Below are 18,894 nucleotides of genomic sequence, written 5' to 3' on the forward strand. Positions count from 1 at the left end.
CTAATCCTTTTTTGGAAGCAGTTTTAGATGGGTAACTTCTGCTAAAAATATCAATATGTGTACACTGAGACACAGCCAAAAGTACTTGTGGGTGTTTCACCCCACAAACTGCATGCTGGAAAATAGATCATTCTTGTTCACAATCTCTGCAACATCAAGTTCCAGATACTCTCTCCAACCCCTGCTTTCCAAACATAAGAGTCAAAAGATGGTTCATTACGCTCTTTAACCTAAACTCTTTCCCATGATGAAAAACTAAGGGAATGGGGGTGTCTGTGTGTCTGTGTGTCGGGCATCTTCATGAGTGTTTGAAGACAAGTTAAATTTACCATTATGTACTACATTCCACCCATCCACTTTGGAAAACAGCGAGGTGTAAAGGAAATAATACAAACATTCAGATTACAATTCTGGCTATTCTGTGCAACACAATAAATAATCCGTACTTCGTTGCATGTATACTATCACATCATTTCTGGTATTTGCTAGTATTTTGACTGGTGTTTACAACAAAAAACCTTCAAATAAAACATTCATAGTCTGGCTAAAATTTCCTTGCTCTGAAACATATTTCCTTATCCAGCTCCGTGCACTGCTGTTCCAAATAGCTCCAAATATCAATACCATTTCTGCTATTTTCCAGTCTGTCTTGTCTTCTCAGTCCTCTGCAAAGTTTTAGAAACTGGCAGTGGTTCAGAGAATTTGTCTGCCAAGTCTACTACCACCCAGGATTCAGCTCATCTAGACTTGCCGATTAGTATGTGGTATCTTTGGGTTTTCCAAGGTTTCCCATACTCTTCTAAATTCATTCCATTTAAAAGCTTTTCTATAGTTCCTCCTGCCAAAATCCCGAACTCGGGGCAGCATCAGAATAAATGGACAATTTGCTGAGAAGGTACATTAGAGGTCTTCCCTGCTCAGCCCAGCTGCTTGGCATCTGTTGCTATAGCTCCAGGGCAACAGCAACCCACATATTTGCCATGCATCTCCACACTGGGAGCTTGGCTCCTGGATTTAGTAAGACTCGTCCATCTCTTTCTCCCCAAAGCTATCTCTGCGCTGGAGCACTAAAAACCCCTTTACGAAGTTGGGGCTGCTGTAGCACCAAAAGCTGTGGCATCAAACAGGGGATGATTTTCTCAAGAACAGCTCAAAATTCTTTTGCTGTAAGGTAAGTCAGTGTGGAAGGGAGGATGTGCTTCAGATACTTTATTAATCATATCTAATATCTTGAGTTGTTGTCACTAGAACACTCCCCTGAAATTATAAACAGAGAGATAAACAGTGTCTGTCATAAACAGATGCTTTTACAGATCTAACTAGTGTGACTCAAGAAACAGCCTGCCTGAAGTTTTCCTCCTGCCTCTCAGGATACTGCTCCCTTGGGTTGCTTACCCAACCTAACTTCGCACTGAAACGGACTACAATTGCTCACACATGCAGTTACAACCTGACCTCTGAAAAGAAAAATGACTAGCTAAAAATCCTAACCCCTTAAAACCTACAAGTCTGGACTAATAACTCATGGATCAACAAGAACCTGGCAGCAACTATCCCACATGAACCACCTCCAATATCAGACCTAAAATGCTGCAATATAAAATGATAATTCTCTAGCATTTAAATCAGTTAACACAGGTAGAGTAACACAGAAGAATTTTAAGGACCTTCACTATCATAGCCAAAACAAGCAAACAAATATCCTTTTCTTTTTTTACTCCTTACCCCTGTATCTTTCTCTTCATTTACTGCCAATTTCTTCTGTCTTTCCTGTTTCTGTTTTCCAAACTGATCTTTCCCTGATCTTGTCTTTTTCAATTCACTTTTCACTCTGTATTTGTCAGTCTTCCTTTTACCTTTTCTCTTCCTTTGTCTTTTTCTCCAAATCTCTGTGTGTCATTTTCTTCTCACTTCACTAGCTCCTCACTGCCCAAAGTGGCAGGTAGAACAAGCAAGAGCAATGTGAAAATTGTTCTGGAGAGTATCCACAGCTTCACACCCAGCAGCTACCTTTATGGGAGGGCCAGGCTTCTCTAAAAACTGATTTGCACTTTTCTCTCAGTCATTTCACTTGCTATTCCAGAAATCACAGGCTTTCTGCAGCCTGAGAATCAGGTTACCACAACAGAGTGTTAAGCACTTCCCCCATATCCCCTAGAAAAAAGCAAAAAAACCCTCAACATCCTCTGTGAATCCAAATGACAGTTCTATAGCACTATCAACTTGTATCCAAACACTGAACTTAACAATTATCGTTACCTAGTTCTCACTGCTTCATTTATGTCAAAGGCGTATCTACCTCATGGTGTTTTACCATGTCAGACTATAGTGAGATGATACTATGAAAGGCCATCTTTAAGCTGCAGAATTTCAGCCTCCAATACTGCAAGAGGTAGCAGGTTGTAAGATTTGTGAATTCCAAATGATGAGGCAAATACAGAACTAATGCTTTCTGTTGTCAGTTGGGAAGTACAATGGTCAAGCAGCTTAATTCTTTACAAAGCATTGTTTTCAACTAATTTTAGTGTTGAGCATAATCCAGATCATACGGCTTCTTATTTCCACTAATTTATCATCATCTTTCCACTCATATTGCTTCTTATTTCCACTCACCTTTATGAAACGAAAAGGTACGATGTAAAGAGAATTGGTCTAGAGCAAGCTTCAAGTCTACTCATGCCATCTAATACATGTTCTTCATTAATTCTAACGTTGACAAGCAGCTCATTAACTGCACGGGCCTCAGTACACGTCAGGCTAATTTTAGCACTAACACCACAGGCAAAGTCCAGATCAGTACTGAGAGGTTTTGCTTTTTGGTGTTCAGTGGTGGGGGTTTTTTGTTGTTTGGGTGGTGGTGTTTTGTTTTGTTTTGGCTGGTTTTTGCTTTGGTTTCTTTTTTAATTTGATGTTAGCACTATTTCTGGTTCAACTGAAACAGATTGTTACTTCAAGCTTCACATTAAATGGCCAGGACTTCTATGAACTTCGGTCAGTTTCATCTAGATCGTGCTCAAAATCTTTTTAAAAATATTATAAATTCCTTTCTCCTTCAATAACTCACTTTCTGTGAAATCAAAATACCACATCTCAAGCATTTTTGTAATTCCATACCAGACACACATATTACATTGTGATAAAGAAAAGATTTGCAGCACCAAATATGGAATAAGACAAATTTTTAAATTGCAACATTGACAATCTGACATTTTCAAGGAATACCATAACTCAACTCTTTCAAATCCAAAACCTATTAAAGCTTCTTACCTGAACACAGTCTGCAAAGAAAAAAAAAACCCACCAACATTTATGAGGTATTTGTTTGAAAATACAACAATTACTTGCTTACCAATGCTGACAAGCGTCTCCATAAACAGCATTCTCTATGAGACAGTGAAACAACCCAAGTGCTGTGAGAAGTTAGACCATGATTTGAATTTCCACAGCAGTGATGGACTCGTTGCTGTACTGCTTGCCTCCACAGTCTTCCTTCCTGCCAAGGAGTGTTTTACAAGAAGAGTTTCCAGAAATAATACTGGGATCCTGTAAGAAATTTGTCTGAGACATGAGCGTTTTCTGAAATCTCCTAAAACACAACTTACAACCAAAGTAATCAGTTGGGAGAGAGAAACACGCAGGAGCAACATGCTGTCTCAGCACTAGAGACAAAGCTTTAGAGAATAAATTATTTTTAGCTTCTATTTTCTACCTTTACTGGCAAATAGCACATGTCCAGGGAGGTAAAGTAAAGATTGGACCAACACACAGGGATTTTTTGCCAGTATTCTTTGCAGTGTTCAGCAATTCATGATTCAAGAGGATTTTCTAAGCCGAAGATGCTGCCTTTACATTTAGCAACCTTTAATGGATCCAGCTTTCAACTCCTGGTTCAGTTAGTTCCAAGCCATATAAACTTTAACATTAATGAGATTATTTTTTTGGTTCTTTGTTTGTTGTTTGTTTTTTTTTTATTGTGGGAAGGGATTGTTAAAAGAGGAGTGCCATAGCTCACCTTCACACCTGTGGATACCACCTCACTTTGAGCCACCACATGCAGATTCCATTTAATAACAACTAGTTCTTGTATCAGGAAAAACAGTGAACAGTCAGTCCCTATTCCTTCTCTCCCTCCACCTCTTGTGATTTTACAGACTTTTATCATTCCGTCTCAACCATCTGCCTTTCAGCCTATTTATCCTCATACAGGTGTTGCATGCTACTTACTCATCATTCCTGTCATCCTGCTCTAAAATCTTTCCCTGTTTTACTACACTAGGTTTGAGATGGAAGAAACCAGAACTACACACAGTATTCAAGATACACATACACCACAGACTTATGAGTATGTATTATTTAATGGATTAACATTGCTTTATTTTCTTCTCTATTTGCTTTCTAGTAATTCCCATTATTTTAATTAAAAACTTAACCTCTGTTAAGCTGCCTCTTTTAAAGACCTATGAAAATCCTAAGATCTTACTTCCAAGTAGTAAGACATACACCGGAGGTCCCCAGTAGTTAAATAAAATGACTGTTTTCTCCCATATCCATTACTTCACAGTTCCTGCACTGAATTTCATCTACCATGTTATAATCCAGCTACAGCATGTGACAAGGCCCTTCCATAATTCTTCAGTCAGCTTACTACTCTTAACAGTGTCTGCAAACTTTGCCGTATTTCTATGCAGCCCTTTTTCCAAAAAGGTCATGAGTATACTGTGAAGCACAGGCCTAGGCACAGATCCTTGCAGACCTCATTGGTAATTTCTTTTTGCCATGAAATGTGATGATTTATTCCTGCTTCCTATTTCCTATCTTTTAATCAGTTATTTAGCCATCTTCGAACCCTTCCTCTTATCCTACAGCAGCCTGCTTTCTCTAACAGCCTGGGATGAAACCTTGTTAAAAGCCTTCCCTTTCTGAAGGTCATTTCCATATCGCTGCCAGTGCTGTACATATAGCGCAGATCCTGCTTTACAGACAGCTGAAAATGATTAAAACTTGGCCCTTCCTGCTCTCTGGATTCTGCTGTAATGCGTTTCATTCAGATTTGACCTGCTATTGCCTTCCTTCCCAGTGTTCATCCTCTCTGTTCTTCCCTATTGAGTGATACAGAGATTTAACAGAACTAAAACAAAATGTTTTTTGATATTATTTGCTTATAGACCCTTCCAGCTTCTACAAGCTTACAATATTAAAGGACATACAGCCACATAAAAATTAGTCTGAAATCTGTCCTGCATTTATTACACATTAAAAACCAAATCAAATCCCACACAGTTGCATAATTTCCCATCACCTTCACACTGCAAGCCATATACATTAACAGACAATAACATTTCATTAGACCTTTATTGCTAATATGAATAAAGTTTTTTAAAGTGCTCTTCTGCATACTAAAGATATACTGCAGGGTTGTCTGGGGTTTTTTGTTTGTTTGTTTGTTTTGCTTTTGCTTTTGTTTGGGAGTGGGGTAGGAACCCAACAACGTTTTGTGTCTGAAGACTGAAAGCTCCACATATAAGCTGTAGCCCAACCAAGGATTTTGATATTCAGACAACTGAAGCACTACTGATTTGGAAATATAATTTTTCTTACACTATACAGGTGAATAACTTGTGCCTAATTACAGATTGAGACAATTTGAAATAGCACAACTTCAAAATCTTAACGCAAAATATCAGATGATCAGAATTTCCAATGAAGCATTTATTCTGGAGCAGACAGGCAGCATCGCAAAACAAACAATAGTACAGATGATTTAATTGTATTACTTCACTCCTATGAATTCTTCCAAACATGCTCGTTAAGAAAGCCAGAAATAGAATTCAAATTTCATCTTCTCTGGATGTTTTGGCCTATAGCAGTCAGTCACGCTCTCAAAGCCTGATCTCACAGAAGCAGCTGTGTATACACAACAAATCACATTTGGACATGTTTCGATCCAAGAGTGGGTAAGGACAAACAGAGGTGAGCAGCAGGCTGTCCCTCAACACTAACAGCAACAGTTGCCATAGCAACGGGAGGAATCGCGGGAAGAGGCTGGTATTGATCTTTCCATCCGTTTGTTGCCATTTCTTCAGAGCGGTCTTACACAATTCTACCACAACCAACACTGTTGCACATACCCAGCTTCTGAAGTTTACGGGAAATCTAATAGTGATGAAAAGGCAACAGGGAATAATTATGGCTGCAGTTACTCTGAGTACACAAAGAACAAGCAGCAGAATTTTCATCTTAATGCAAAAGGAAGGGGAGTGTCAGTATACACAGGCATGTTTCACCATGCCTTCCATCTACATCGCAAGTTTTCTGTGCATTCTCCTGCAGGGCAGCATCTGCCTCTTCTCAGCATTTGTAACAAGACAGTCACCAATACCTAGGTCAGATATTGGAAGGAATAGGATACAGCAAAGGATATTTTGTGCTTAGTTGAAAGCCTGCTGCATCATGTCAGCGTACTGCAGAATGGCACAGAGCCAAAAGGATAAGAAAGAGACTACTTACAAATATTGAAGAGATTTTGCAGATTAACAATGGCATAGCTCCAGAGTCCCTCAAAATATATTACAGCACAACTACGTTCTAGAAACATGGGATATTACATGAGTATATAAGAGATTTCAGTAAAGACTAATACTGTTTCTAATAACAACACATACCTCAAAATTGCATTTAGTTTGCAAATTACAGGATGGTACTTGGTTGATACTACCATAAGGCTTAAATGAAAAATGTATTTTGAAGGCTTCACCTTCACAATTAACATTTCTTCTTAGGATATGCAAAATGGGAGAAAAAGTATTTAAAATATTAGACTTAATTAAGAAAGCCTTTTAAGACCATTCCCAGCTATATTTATAAACATTGAAAAATGACCAGAACAGCAGAAAGTGGCCCTATCTAAGAGCAGGCAGCTGCTTATATCTGATAGATAAAATATTCTTGTAAATGAATACATCACTTCTGCTACATGCACCTTACTTTGTCCAAGTTTTATATCAGCACAATAACACCCCTGTAATTCACTGTATTAGCATAAAACTGAAGTAATAAAGCAATAGTATGGGAAGTACCCAATATTTCCAAAACTTTATAGTTCAGTGATTAGCCCCTCAAAAAAAAAAAAAAGGAAATCATCTGACTAGCACAGCCTTCAGAAAATGCATCACACGTTTCCAAGGCAAATACAAAAGACAAATCTAAATTGTCTATATTACTACAGATGTTCTCAACAAAATTTTAACATTTATACTTAATAAAAATAGATCCTGAAAAAAATCAAACCCCTAAACAATACCTACCAGCTGCATACATCAAGATAACAACTCCACCATAATCCAAACAAATTATAAGAGTATGTGATATTTAAGAGCTCTGGGAACCCTGTTAATAACAAGTCTCCCATCATAACTTAAAGAGGCAAATAGCCATGGGTCTGCTGAGGACCATTCAACTGCATATACGCTATCTTCATGTTCTTCATAGGTAGCTATTACACTGTCCTGAAGGGGCTCTTTAATCCTAAAGTTGAAAAAAGAGAGAAAAAAAGAAAATTGTAAGGATCTGTGAACACGGTTGATTTTAAAAGGCAATATTAAGTGTCACTAACGTCTACATACGCAGCCTCCCATTTAAAGTTTTAGAATGCAGTAGTAGGCTCTAAGGAAATATTTTATACCAGATGCCTGCATGTACCTATGGTTTAGATAACACAGCAGAGTCAAGTCAATGTTAAAGACCCCATTTGCAGGGACGAAGTACCTCTTATTCTCAACTCCAGTGCATTTCCAAGTCTCTCGGAGCCTACGCTAAGTACCTTTCTCTCTCTGTTTAAAGCAAGTTAAACTAAAGCGTATGATCTAAATGCACTTAAACACATATGTTTATCAACATATTTTCTCTCACCATGCTCTATCCCTTCCTTTCCCCCTTTGTTTTGAACTGAATTCTTAAAATTTATATATAATCTTATTAAAGAGTTAAGAAGTTGCAGTCCTTCACATCAGAGCCTCTCCTGTGCTGCCATCCTGGACTTGTTCCCTCCAGGGTAATGGAGGGGAGATGGAGGCACCAGTCTGAATGCTTTTTATCTCCCATTGCTAGAGATATAGCAACATTGGATTCTCATCTATTATTGTGTACCTCACCTCCCACTGCAGCACCCAAGCTCCTGGTTACCTAGATCATGAGAGACAGGCAGATTCTTTTTTGCATTGCAAATATGTAAGAACGGATACAGGCAATTCTCTGAAGTCCAAACCATCCAAGACTCATTCATTGATTGCGTTCTGCTAGCTAAGAACAGCCCTTCTTCCCTCCACTTACGGAGCCAGTCACTCCTCTCAGAGCAACAGCACAGCACATTATTCTGTAGCTACAGGGTAGGTGAGTTTTCAGAGGATGACCTTAGAGCTCCTTTACCCACAGAGGATCACCTCTGTCTGACAGGAATCAGTCAGCCTTTCAGAAGCATCCCCCTGCCTCCCAGAAACAGCCTTGTATCACTGCTGCAACCCTCCTAACAGAAAGCAAAGCCGAAGAGGGTTGTGATTGCCTCTCAATCATTTAAATGGATGCTGCTACTACAGAAATGAAGTGTTGTTACTGGCCATTTTTGCCCTTTACCACTGGTTCTCTGAAAGCACACATCTCTACAGTTGCAAGGCGTACATGGTATGGTACTTGAATCACAGGCTATCTCCGCTCCACCTAGCCAGCCTAACCAGCTGTAAATCTAGCATTGCAATTAAATTCCACCTGAATTTAATTAATAAACCAAAAGCAGTCTGAGAGTGCAGAATAGCTTCAAATATTTAGTTTCAAGGATTTTTATCATTTACTTATACTACATTTAAGGTCAACTAACAAAAAAAGGTCACAGCACAAACAATGAGCATCCCCTGGTTAATTGCAAAGAGTAGGCTTGTTTTGCAGTTCTCCTGAATATGTACTTTGATATAAACCATCTAACAGCAGAGAGCTAATAAACACACACATACATAGACACTTCATCTCCTGCAATGTGTTTTTCTAACTTCCTGTTAACTGACGTGCCTGGTTAAGTGAAAGTTGGTCATGTCCCCAGACAGCAATGTGCTTCACGCAGTGCTCACCCACTTACCCACAACTCCATTATTCTGAAGGTTTCAGATGTCTCTCCGGGTAAGCAGGGGAGTAATGCACGGTTCACATGGCTGTCAGGGGACACGACCGACTTTTCAGTTAACCAGGAATCTCAGTTAACCAAAGGTTGGATAAACAAGGACAAACAAGCTTCTGGATTATACTATTTTCTGTATGCTCAGGGTGGTTTCAGTGTCGCATTTAAATAACAGAGATCATCTCATTTTATTTACAGAAGTCATAGGGGAATGACTTTTCAGTAAAGAAGCCTGTAGATGAACTTCTGTTTGACATTTCCATTTATAACTACAATTTTAACTGTTATTTATTATTGTCCTTACACTGAATTTCTTCGTGGGTATGAAAGTAATTCTGTGCCTTCCCAGAAAAAGAAAGCATGTTATTCCATGTGGTTCTTCAGGCTACATGAGTTCAATTTTCAGTGTTTTTAAGATAATATTATGTATAAGACTACTTGTATATAAGAATTGCATAGACAGTTACTGAGAACCTGAGCAAATCCTTATGGAAGTGATCACTTAGTTCTTTTCCATCCTGATTATCTTGTATAGTATCTAGCTCTTTATACTATCTCAGAATGACCTGTGTCTCAGGAACAATACAGAAGACCCAAAATAACCTGTCTGTGAGCATCTTTTGCAAACACTATGAATGAAAACAGATTAGCCTTTAAATTATGTAATAGCTAATGAGCCCAGAAGGATTCAGCTAGTGGAACAGAAAGAAGAATTTATTTCATGTATAGGAAAGACTGTTCAAAATACTTAAAATATTTAAAGAAACAGAAAGAGGAAGACTGTTTGTGGTGGGGTTTTCCCCTCATAACAGGAATCTTTTGGAGACTGACCACCTTACCCCATGCGAAGAGATTTCCAAGAAAACATCTCAGATTTGCCTGCATTTTTGGCTGTTGGTGTGCTTTCTTTTTGTAACCCAAGAATAGGCAAAGGATAATATTTTTGAATCTATATCAATCTAAGAAGCTGAATGATTCTAAGTATCCAAGTCACACAACAGACTATTTAATCTCAATGAGATTTTCCACAGCTTTTCCACATTATTTATTAAAGAATCAGCTCAGACTCTCCTAACTCCCAAATATTAAATAGAATTTGGTTAATGCAAGAAGTTACCAGACAACAGCTATGACACTGACATTTATTTAACCATTTTAAATATATATATATATATATATATATAAACAAAGTCTATAAAAAAATTTTGGTCACAATACGTACTAGTTGAACACATAAAAACTTGTATTTATCTTAAGATGGTTTTGTCTATTTTCATTATCCTTGGTTTTACCAGTTGCTACAATTTTATTTATCCTTAACATACAGTAGGCAACTTCAGAGCCTAACATGTCATAGCACTGATGAATATATTTTTTTCTAATATTTTATTCATAATGCAGCAATGATTAAAAGACTACCACTATACTTTCATGTGCTTTGTCCTTATCTCAGAAGCTTTCCATTTCATGGTTTAGCAATTCCTGGTGACAATGCCCAGGTTATTTGCCTTCTTAAGTCAGATGCATAACACCAGGCACAGAAAAGGAGAGCATTTGAAGTGGACTGGATACTGGGATAATCAGCAGATCTTTGGCAGGTTTTGAAGAGGAATGAGAGTTCAGGACCTTAAATTTCTTTCCAGTTAGAGAAGTTCAGAAACAGGAAGAGTACCTCTGCAGACTGATATGAAGTAGCTATCTTCTATGCTACTTTAATATGTATCATTCATGTTGTTGCCAAAACACAGATATTTCTGTTTTTACGTAAAATTTGCAGGTTATGAGTGTAAAAACGTAGCTGCTATGCTATAGCTAGTTTAATGCACCACATACATAGGCCCTCAGCCTATTCAGCCCTTGGCAGAGCAGTCTGACTAGACTATATTTGATAAGCATACTTGGTAATCACGTCTGGCAAGCTTAGTAAGCCATTTTCTTCCTTATCCTAAATCTCCCTATCCCTTAAGAAGTTCTTGTAGTTTCTCATTTTCCTGTACTATTTTGACGACTTTTCCTGGCCAGACTAATACCTTTTTCTCTCCATATATATATGTTCTTGCATTGCATCAACTGACAAGGCCAACGGTTACATCACCAAGAACTTACAGTAAGAAATGTGTAATCTCTACCTACATTCTGCATAAATTTAAGACCTGTGCCACAAAGAGCTGAAACTGGACTGCTTTCTCTTTGTAGTCTTATTCACATAGCACAACCCCGACCAGCCTCTCCTACAAAAGGAGAAAAGCTTTCATTTTACTAGATAACTTTGAGGTTAATTGTGTTACAGACTTGAGAGAGAAGCCTGTTAAGCCATGGATAATTGTTTTCATGTAGAGAGCTGTTATTTCCAATTACTTCTCATGCTAAGAACCACTTAAGTTTGTAGTACTTGCGATTCTGTTTTGTCATAGAATCATAGACTCATTTTGGTTGGAAAAACACCTTTAAGATCATGGAGTCCACCCATTAACCCAACACTGCCAAGTCCAACACTATCAATAAAATACATATTTCAGAGTCACCAAAAATCATTAATTCCTTATCACTGTAAAAATTTAATCCCCTTTAATCTAAAGATTGCTATGAAATAGATGTGATTCAATAGAGCAAAAACATGTACTGAAGCATCCAAAAGCAAATCCTGAAAAGCATGCAACTGTGTCACAGCCCTCTCCAAAATATCAAGTTGCAACAAATGTCTTTTACCATCTCATACCCCCACACTCTTCATGCCAGTCCCTCTGCTGCCTTCTCCTACTCTCACCTCATCCAGGGCATGTGTTCTCTCTTCTCTTGTTTCTTCCTTGGCTGATCTCTCTTCATTGGCTCTCAACCACTTACCAGAACCAGCCACAACTGCACCTTATCTATGCCAGCCAACCCACCACCCCAGAAGCCAACCCACAGTTGTATATTATCAATGCTAATTAACCCAGCTTCATTCCAATACACAACTGGATTCCAGAATAAGCCCTGTGGATGCCCATTCCCTTTAACTGCAGGAGAAAATTTAGCAACTCTAAGGTTTTGCTTTTACTAAGCTTAGACAACGCTTTTTCACTCTCTCAAGGAAAAGAGAATTCAAGGATGGTTATACTGGAACAGAATTTTTATATGTAATAATTGTCCATTTGTACTACTGTAAGCGTTTTTTTATTTAAACTCAAAACCCAGCCATCTAAACTGTTTCTACAAGAAAATGCCATCTTCAAAAACAGGAAATGCATATTTTAATATAAGAGGTTTCATTGCTGTCCTAATGTGCAAAATAAAGGAGGGTATATATGATAAGGGTTAAAGAAAGAAATGGTACAAAACCTCCGTATGTTTCTACAGCAAAACAGTCTAGGAATTTGAAAGTGCTGCTGCACCAGATTTGGTCCAGCTTCTTACTCATCCAACAAAGTCCTGAGTATCACTGTTCCCCAAAACAGAAACTATTTAAGCTGTTTAATTAACTGAGTCTCTTGGTTGATTCCATAGCATAATCATATGTTTTCTAGATTTCTCCAAGACAAATACCACAAGCAAAGTATCAAAACTAACACTACTGGCAGCTGTGTGAAAACACCCTGAAAGCCTGCTTTATCATGAATGTTTGGCAAATACTTTTTAAAATATCAATGCTGACAATTCACCCTCCTGAAGTAATGGAGATATATACAATGGTGTTACATCAGATCACACAGTTCATATGCATTATCATGAAACCATGTGATTTACTATTCAAAAGGCTCCAAACCACATTTCTATCACAAAAAGCAAAAACCACCACCTCCTTTAGATGGGATTTTGAAGGAAATCTCTTTCTACAGAGAGACCACCCACCATTTTCTTTCTGGTCCATTCCGATTCCTGATGATGTTCCTACACCTAAAATCTCACTTAAAATTTCACACAATTGAGAATGAGACACTCTGTACTGGGGAGACTAATTCTTTGTATCTCAGCTTTAAACGCAAAATGGTGAGAAGTAGTTGTGTTAGATCTGTTCTGTTTGTATCAAAGGACACGTGGCTAACATCTATGGTAAAAAGATGGAAACACAAGACTTGAGGAAAAACATTAAAAAAATCTATTTCCTAATGTGAATTTCTGGTACCAACTTCAACAGTAAGAAGATAAGAATAAGCTTCAAACATACTGTCAAAAGATGTAGCACAAGGGAGAAGGCAGAATACTGACCTTAGTAATCAGTTCTTCCAGTGAGAAAACAGCAGACATCTTAAGCCTGTAAATTCCAAAGAGAGCTAAGCGAGCTGGTAGCTTATTCTGCAAAACTAAAGTTTAAGGATGGCTTCATTTTCAGGACTGATGTATAAGCTCAAAATGCTATTGACCACCTAAATTCTTTCATTGGTATGGATACAGAAGAGGCTTTTTCTCTTAAAAAGCAAGTCCTCCATTATCATTTGAGCCTTGTCACAACAAAGTTCTGGCCATAGAAGTCATGAAGAATAGAAACACAGCTGTACATGCAGTGTGTACCATGCTATTGGTGCTCCTAAGATAACTAATTGTCTTCTCATACCAAACAGACTTACAGAGTTTAAAACGCAGATCTATAAGGCAAATAAATACATTGCATTAACTAAAGAAAAGGAATCCTGATTGGTGAGTAAAGATGGTCACAGCAAACTGCAAGAACCTAGTAGTGTTAGAAATAGCAAAGTAGAATGACTGTCAGACTAGTTTAATGCAACCAAATATAGATTCACAGACTAACGTAACAATTTTGGATGACCAAAGAATGAAGAAAGGATATAAAAAGAGTCACCTCCCCCCTTTGCAGGAAGACTGTTCTCAGTGCTCTGCAGGTATCTAAAAGGGAACCGACAGACACCTTCAGGAGCTTTGGAATTAAGGCAAGTTCAGTGTTGCAGGGAGGAAGTCTTTACAATACCAGAGTGCAAAGACTTTTAAAGGGGGGCGGGGAAAGCAGGCCAAGGAGAAGCCTGCCTTAATCAGTTGCATCCATAGATGTGGAATGATCGCATGTTTTCAACATTTTTTTCCAAAGTGAGCCATCAGAAACATGAATATAGCACTCTCTATGTTCTTCAGGCACGCCAGCTTTGTTTTGCTGATGAAAGATAAATGGACCCCAAATACTCATCTGTTCTGCTTTCATTTGTTTTGCAGACTTTTTTCAACATCTGTATCAAGGTGCTAGAAATTAAGCTAAGAGTACAGCATTTCGTTTCTCAGCTGATTTTTTTTTTTCATATTTGAATTGTGCATTAGATTATCCAGACTAGGAACTTGACCAGAATACACCATAGCTCTCCTCTGGCCACATCCTTATATCTCCTCTCTGCAGACAGCTCGATCCTCTTTTTAGACTACGTACTTTCGACAGAGGCTTTGGGCTTTGCAGACAGAAAGCACTGAAGCCTTTCCTCATTCAGTGCAAGAAAACAAATGCAGTTGGCGTATTTCTCCTAGACATATTTCACAAAGGCAGTGCGTGCACAGCTAACATGTTTTGGAACAAATGAAATCACAGTTAGTGAGAAGAGATAAACTCAAGAACATGGCTGATGGCACAAGAAAATCCTAAAGGAAAGAATGAGAAGCCTCCAAAGATGATTCAGAAGGCAGTAAAGGTCCCTGAACTGTAAACATTCAGGGGCTAGAAGCGCACCCAGGGGAAGTATCACCTCCTTTTCCTGGTTTTATAATCTTTCCTCTTGGCCACTATCAGAGACATGATACAGGCTAGGGAGACCTTTGATATGATACAGGGAGGCTGCTCTTACATTTTTATGATTGATGAGAGAAATAACAGCAGCAGTTAAAAAGTAGGGAAGAGACAACAAAGTAGTTACTCTGATATGAATCAGCAGTTAAGAGGAACTGAAGGTTGCTTGCGGCGAGAGACAGATCCTCATGCAATGTTCCTAGTTATACTGCTTATGCAAGCATCTTCTAGTCTCCAAGATGGGAGCATTTGAAGTCCCAAGACACCAACACATACATGGACAAACACTAAAAGAAGAAACCTCAAAGAATAATTCCTTAGTAAGAACAGAATACATCAACTTTTAGTTTGTTGTCTTTTCATTACTCAGTGAACATGTACTCTTTTCTTTAAAAAAAAAGTTATCTCCAAATATTTTTCAGTGTGAACCTTAAAAAGTACGCAGTTACTAGAGAAAATCTGGCAAGAATAAATGAGTGAGTAGACTCATGCACAGTTCTACATGGTTGAACCATGAAGGGTTAAACTAACACATTACTTGCTTTTGTCTCCAGCCAAGAAATACAATACAAATTAGAAAGCTTGCTCCAAAATATATTAACAATTAACACAAGTCTTAAATATCTCAGTATTACAAGTCAATTTTTTTAAAATATGGGCATCTTTTCTAAGTAGAAAAAAACCCAACAGCTTTGAAGATATAAAAATGAAGAGTACCAGTTATATTTAATCCAAGGAGTATTTTTACAAGTTATTTTATTCAGCACATGAAAAATATGTAGCCCGTGACAAAAAGAGCCTTTCTACTTCTTTCCACTTGATACTTCCAACATTCTTTTGAGAGAGATTTGGTCACTCGGTCTGAAGGTGACTGGCTGGAGATACTAGTTGTACAGACACCTGTTCTTCCTGGTATGTGTCAAGATACACCCAAAAAAGACATCTTTTTCAAGATTTTTGTGCTATTTAAAAGCAAACCAGACGTACTCCAGAAAAGGATAAAAATGAAGCCCATAAGAATACAACACTTTCTTGAAAGTCTAGAACATACCCAAGCAAAAAAATAAAAACACATACACACCCTGCCACACCCCACCAAACCGTACAATAAAACCCTGTGTTTTTACAGAAGAGACAGTACCCATGGGACAGTGCAACAAACTCTTCAAAGAGGTCTTGAGGAGGGAAACAGGCACTAAAGCCTAAATATTTGGCACTACTGGTTGACTGGCAAGAGGTATTCCCAACAGCTGTTATGCCCTGCTTCATTAGTGCACTCAGAACTAAACAGACATTCATCTGGCAACAGTTCAAGGCTGGTGAGCACCTTGCAAACATCCTTCCAGCTTGATTCATAACAAGGTGGGTGAAAAAAAAACCAGACCAAAACAAGACTTTCACAGTACCAAGCAAATGTTATAAAAGCTAATGTGCTTTCCCAGGTTTTATAGAAAACTGTTTAGTAGCTGAAAAATATGCATTTAAAAGGCAAGTGCAGTACTGATACTCTCGTAGCCTCTGGGAACAGGTAAGGGCTCTACATCATTACTATACAAGTCATTCATGATGTGGTTTACATTCATCCCATAGCCAAAGGGAAAGACGTGCTATATTTGTTGTGTTACTTTACATAGTCTTGGTTTCAAAAATTCCTATTCTACAATCATTTGTGTTTTAATGAGGCAACGTGAACAGTCTACAATCAACAGAAATCCAGATAACATACTATACAACATCTGCAAGAACACTATTTACTTTTGATGTTATTTATATTACTACATTCCCACCATATATATATAAAAAATAGTCTCCTAGGTCCATTAATGCAATTTATCTTCCATCCAGAACAGAACAGATTGAAATCCTCAGCCAAAGGTAAAGGAATTAAAAGGCACATCATATGTAATATGCTGTAGTCCAGATACGTTCTAGAAAGTAATTATGTACTGTTGATGTGAGCAACTTTCTAGGTAATTTGATGCACCTTGATTTTCCAGGCACTTACATTACCTATTGCTTCTAAAGACATCTTGTAATTTTAAAATTAACATTTCTATATATGGAATAGATTCCTTATTGAATATTTAAAAACATGGTTTTCAAGTTTGTTATATAAAGCCAAAATGTCAAAACTATTTGCAGCAAAACTACAACTTTATTAACGAAATAAAGGTGGAAGAGCCACCTTCAAAATGCAAATAGAAAAATAACCTAAACTTTATTCAGAATTTTAACTGAAATATCTAGCAAACACAGCTGACTAACTGGGAGATCTGACTAGTCTTCATTTAAAAAGATAGTTCAGGAGGTAATCATCTGCCAATTTCACTGCAAACAGCTTTGCATATTAAATTAACAGAAGTAACCAAACAATTGCTCAGTGCAAACATGTAGAATATGGATTTTCGTAGTTGCAAAGACTAGAAAAATATAGACTGAAACCTGTTGGTCTCAGAAATATTTTACATGAGTTTCAATCTCACTATCTTCACTTTGTAAAGCAAGAAGTTGCTGAAGATCACCATCTAAGCTACTCGCAAAACTGGAAATCTTCAGTCCACGCTAGATCTACAGAACTCGCTATATACCTACATATATTCATAAAGAAGTACAGAGGCGAAAACAAGCATCATATACTGCACAATGAAAAAGTTGAAAGCAGACAATAATGGAGGATCAAAAATTACTATTTTGGCATTTCAGTTAACTCTTTACTAAAAACCTCATCCCTCCAAAATTCACCTGCAAAATACATGATTCCTCACACATTCAAGTGGATGGTGTTTACAAATGCTTGCAGTAATATGCATTATTCTCTAAAAATGTCAAACCGAACCTCTGTTCTGCTTGAAGTAGAGGTCTGATGAGTTATTGGTTTCTAGAGCAGTCAGCAACATTAAGAGCAAAATTTACAAAAATCAGTGTGTTTATACTTCCTTTATTGTGCCTGTGCAGAAGCTCACCTTAGGAGATAATATCTCCTGAAGGTTCTGACACATACACAGAAAATGCAAAAAGCAGATTTTCAACTCTCACTTAACACAGATTATTGTATGTGCTTGACTTGATCCAGTGGTCCCTTAAAGTGCATCTTTTCACTGATCCAGTGGACTTTAGGATCACCAACCCCTTCCTACCAGTGAACATACACTGGCTGTGCCAATCAGATTTAAAGAGCATATTCCACCCGTGACTGAGTAAAGAAGAATGAAGTAGGAATTAAAACTACTTACCTGAAAGGCCTGTATACAAAAATCCTAGTCAGCAAAAAAACAGCACGTTAACCATTACAACGAAAAGACAAATTATAAGCATCTGCATAAAACTCAGGAAACTTCATACTTCTCTTCTTGATGCTGGTCCTCTTGGTCACTTAGTTCATCGTCATCTACCATATGCCCAAATGGTTCAGAAGAAATTGATACCATATTAGACAAGATAACTCTGCTATCACTGCTTCCTGTAAGGATCAGCTGATCATGAGAATGATTGTATCTGACATTCCAGACCCTAAAAAATTAAATCAGAAAGAACAAGAAGCTATTCTTGGCAGGTACTGCATCAGTGTTAAATGATTGTTTTTAAAATTTGATCTTTGACTTAAATGTTGTTAAGTATACAGAAAAGTGACGTGTTGCATTCCAAAGACTGTTTTTTGCCAACTTCATTTGGCTTTTTAGCTTCCACATCACCTGTTTTCTATGAGGCATCTTAAAAAATCAACAAATAAGTTTTGAAAAAAAAATCCAAGGAAAAAAGCACCATTCAGCAGTATCATTCCTTGAGGGTATGTGCCAATTCATTGTTTAGTAAGTCAGAAACATTTAAGTTCAAAATATAATAATTCCCCCTAAACAAGATACAGATTAGAAATAACCTGTTAAACACAAATCTCACAACATAAAGTTTAAAAAAGACCCTAAAACAAAAGTAGGATTATATTTCTCTTTAATTTTTATGTATCAAGTTAATACCAAATATGTTATGGCTCTTGTTTTATTCTTTTTCTTTTAATCTTCTGGGGAAA

At 37.6% G+C, this 18,894-nt stretch overlaps 1 protein-coding gene across 1 annotated transcript in view; it reads right to left on the minus strand.

Moving 5' to 3' along the window:
- Window positions 1-5,220: 5,220 nt before the first annotated feature.
- Window positions 5,221-18,894, minus strand: part of EIPR1 (EARP complex and GARP complex interacting protein 1) — an 89,503-nt gene continuing 75,829 nt past the window's right edge. Inside the window, exons 8-9 of the mRNA XM_055713866.1 lie at window positions 18,210-18,377; window positions 5,221-7,524 (exon numbers count right to left, since the gene is read on the minus strand). Of these exons, the coding sequence (XP_055569841.1) occupies window positions 7,350-7,524; window positions 18,210-18,377 (343 nt within the window). The 3' untranslated portion in view covers window positions 5,221-7,349. The remainder of the gene's footprint in view (window positions 7,525-18,209; window positions 18,378-18,894) is intronic.

The sequence above is a fragment of the Falco cherrug genome, chromosome 6 (genome assembly GCF_023634085.1).
Source record: "Falco cherrug isolate bFalChe1 chromosome 6, bFalChe1.pri, whole genome shotgun sequence".
NCBI lineage: Eukaryota > Metazoa > Chordata > Aves > Falconiformes > Falconidae > Falco > Falco cherrug.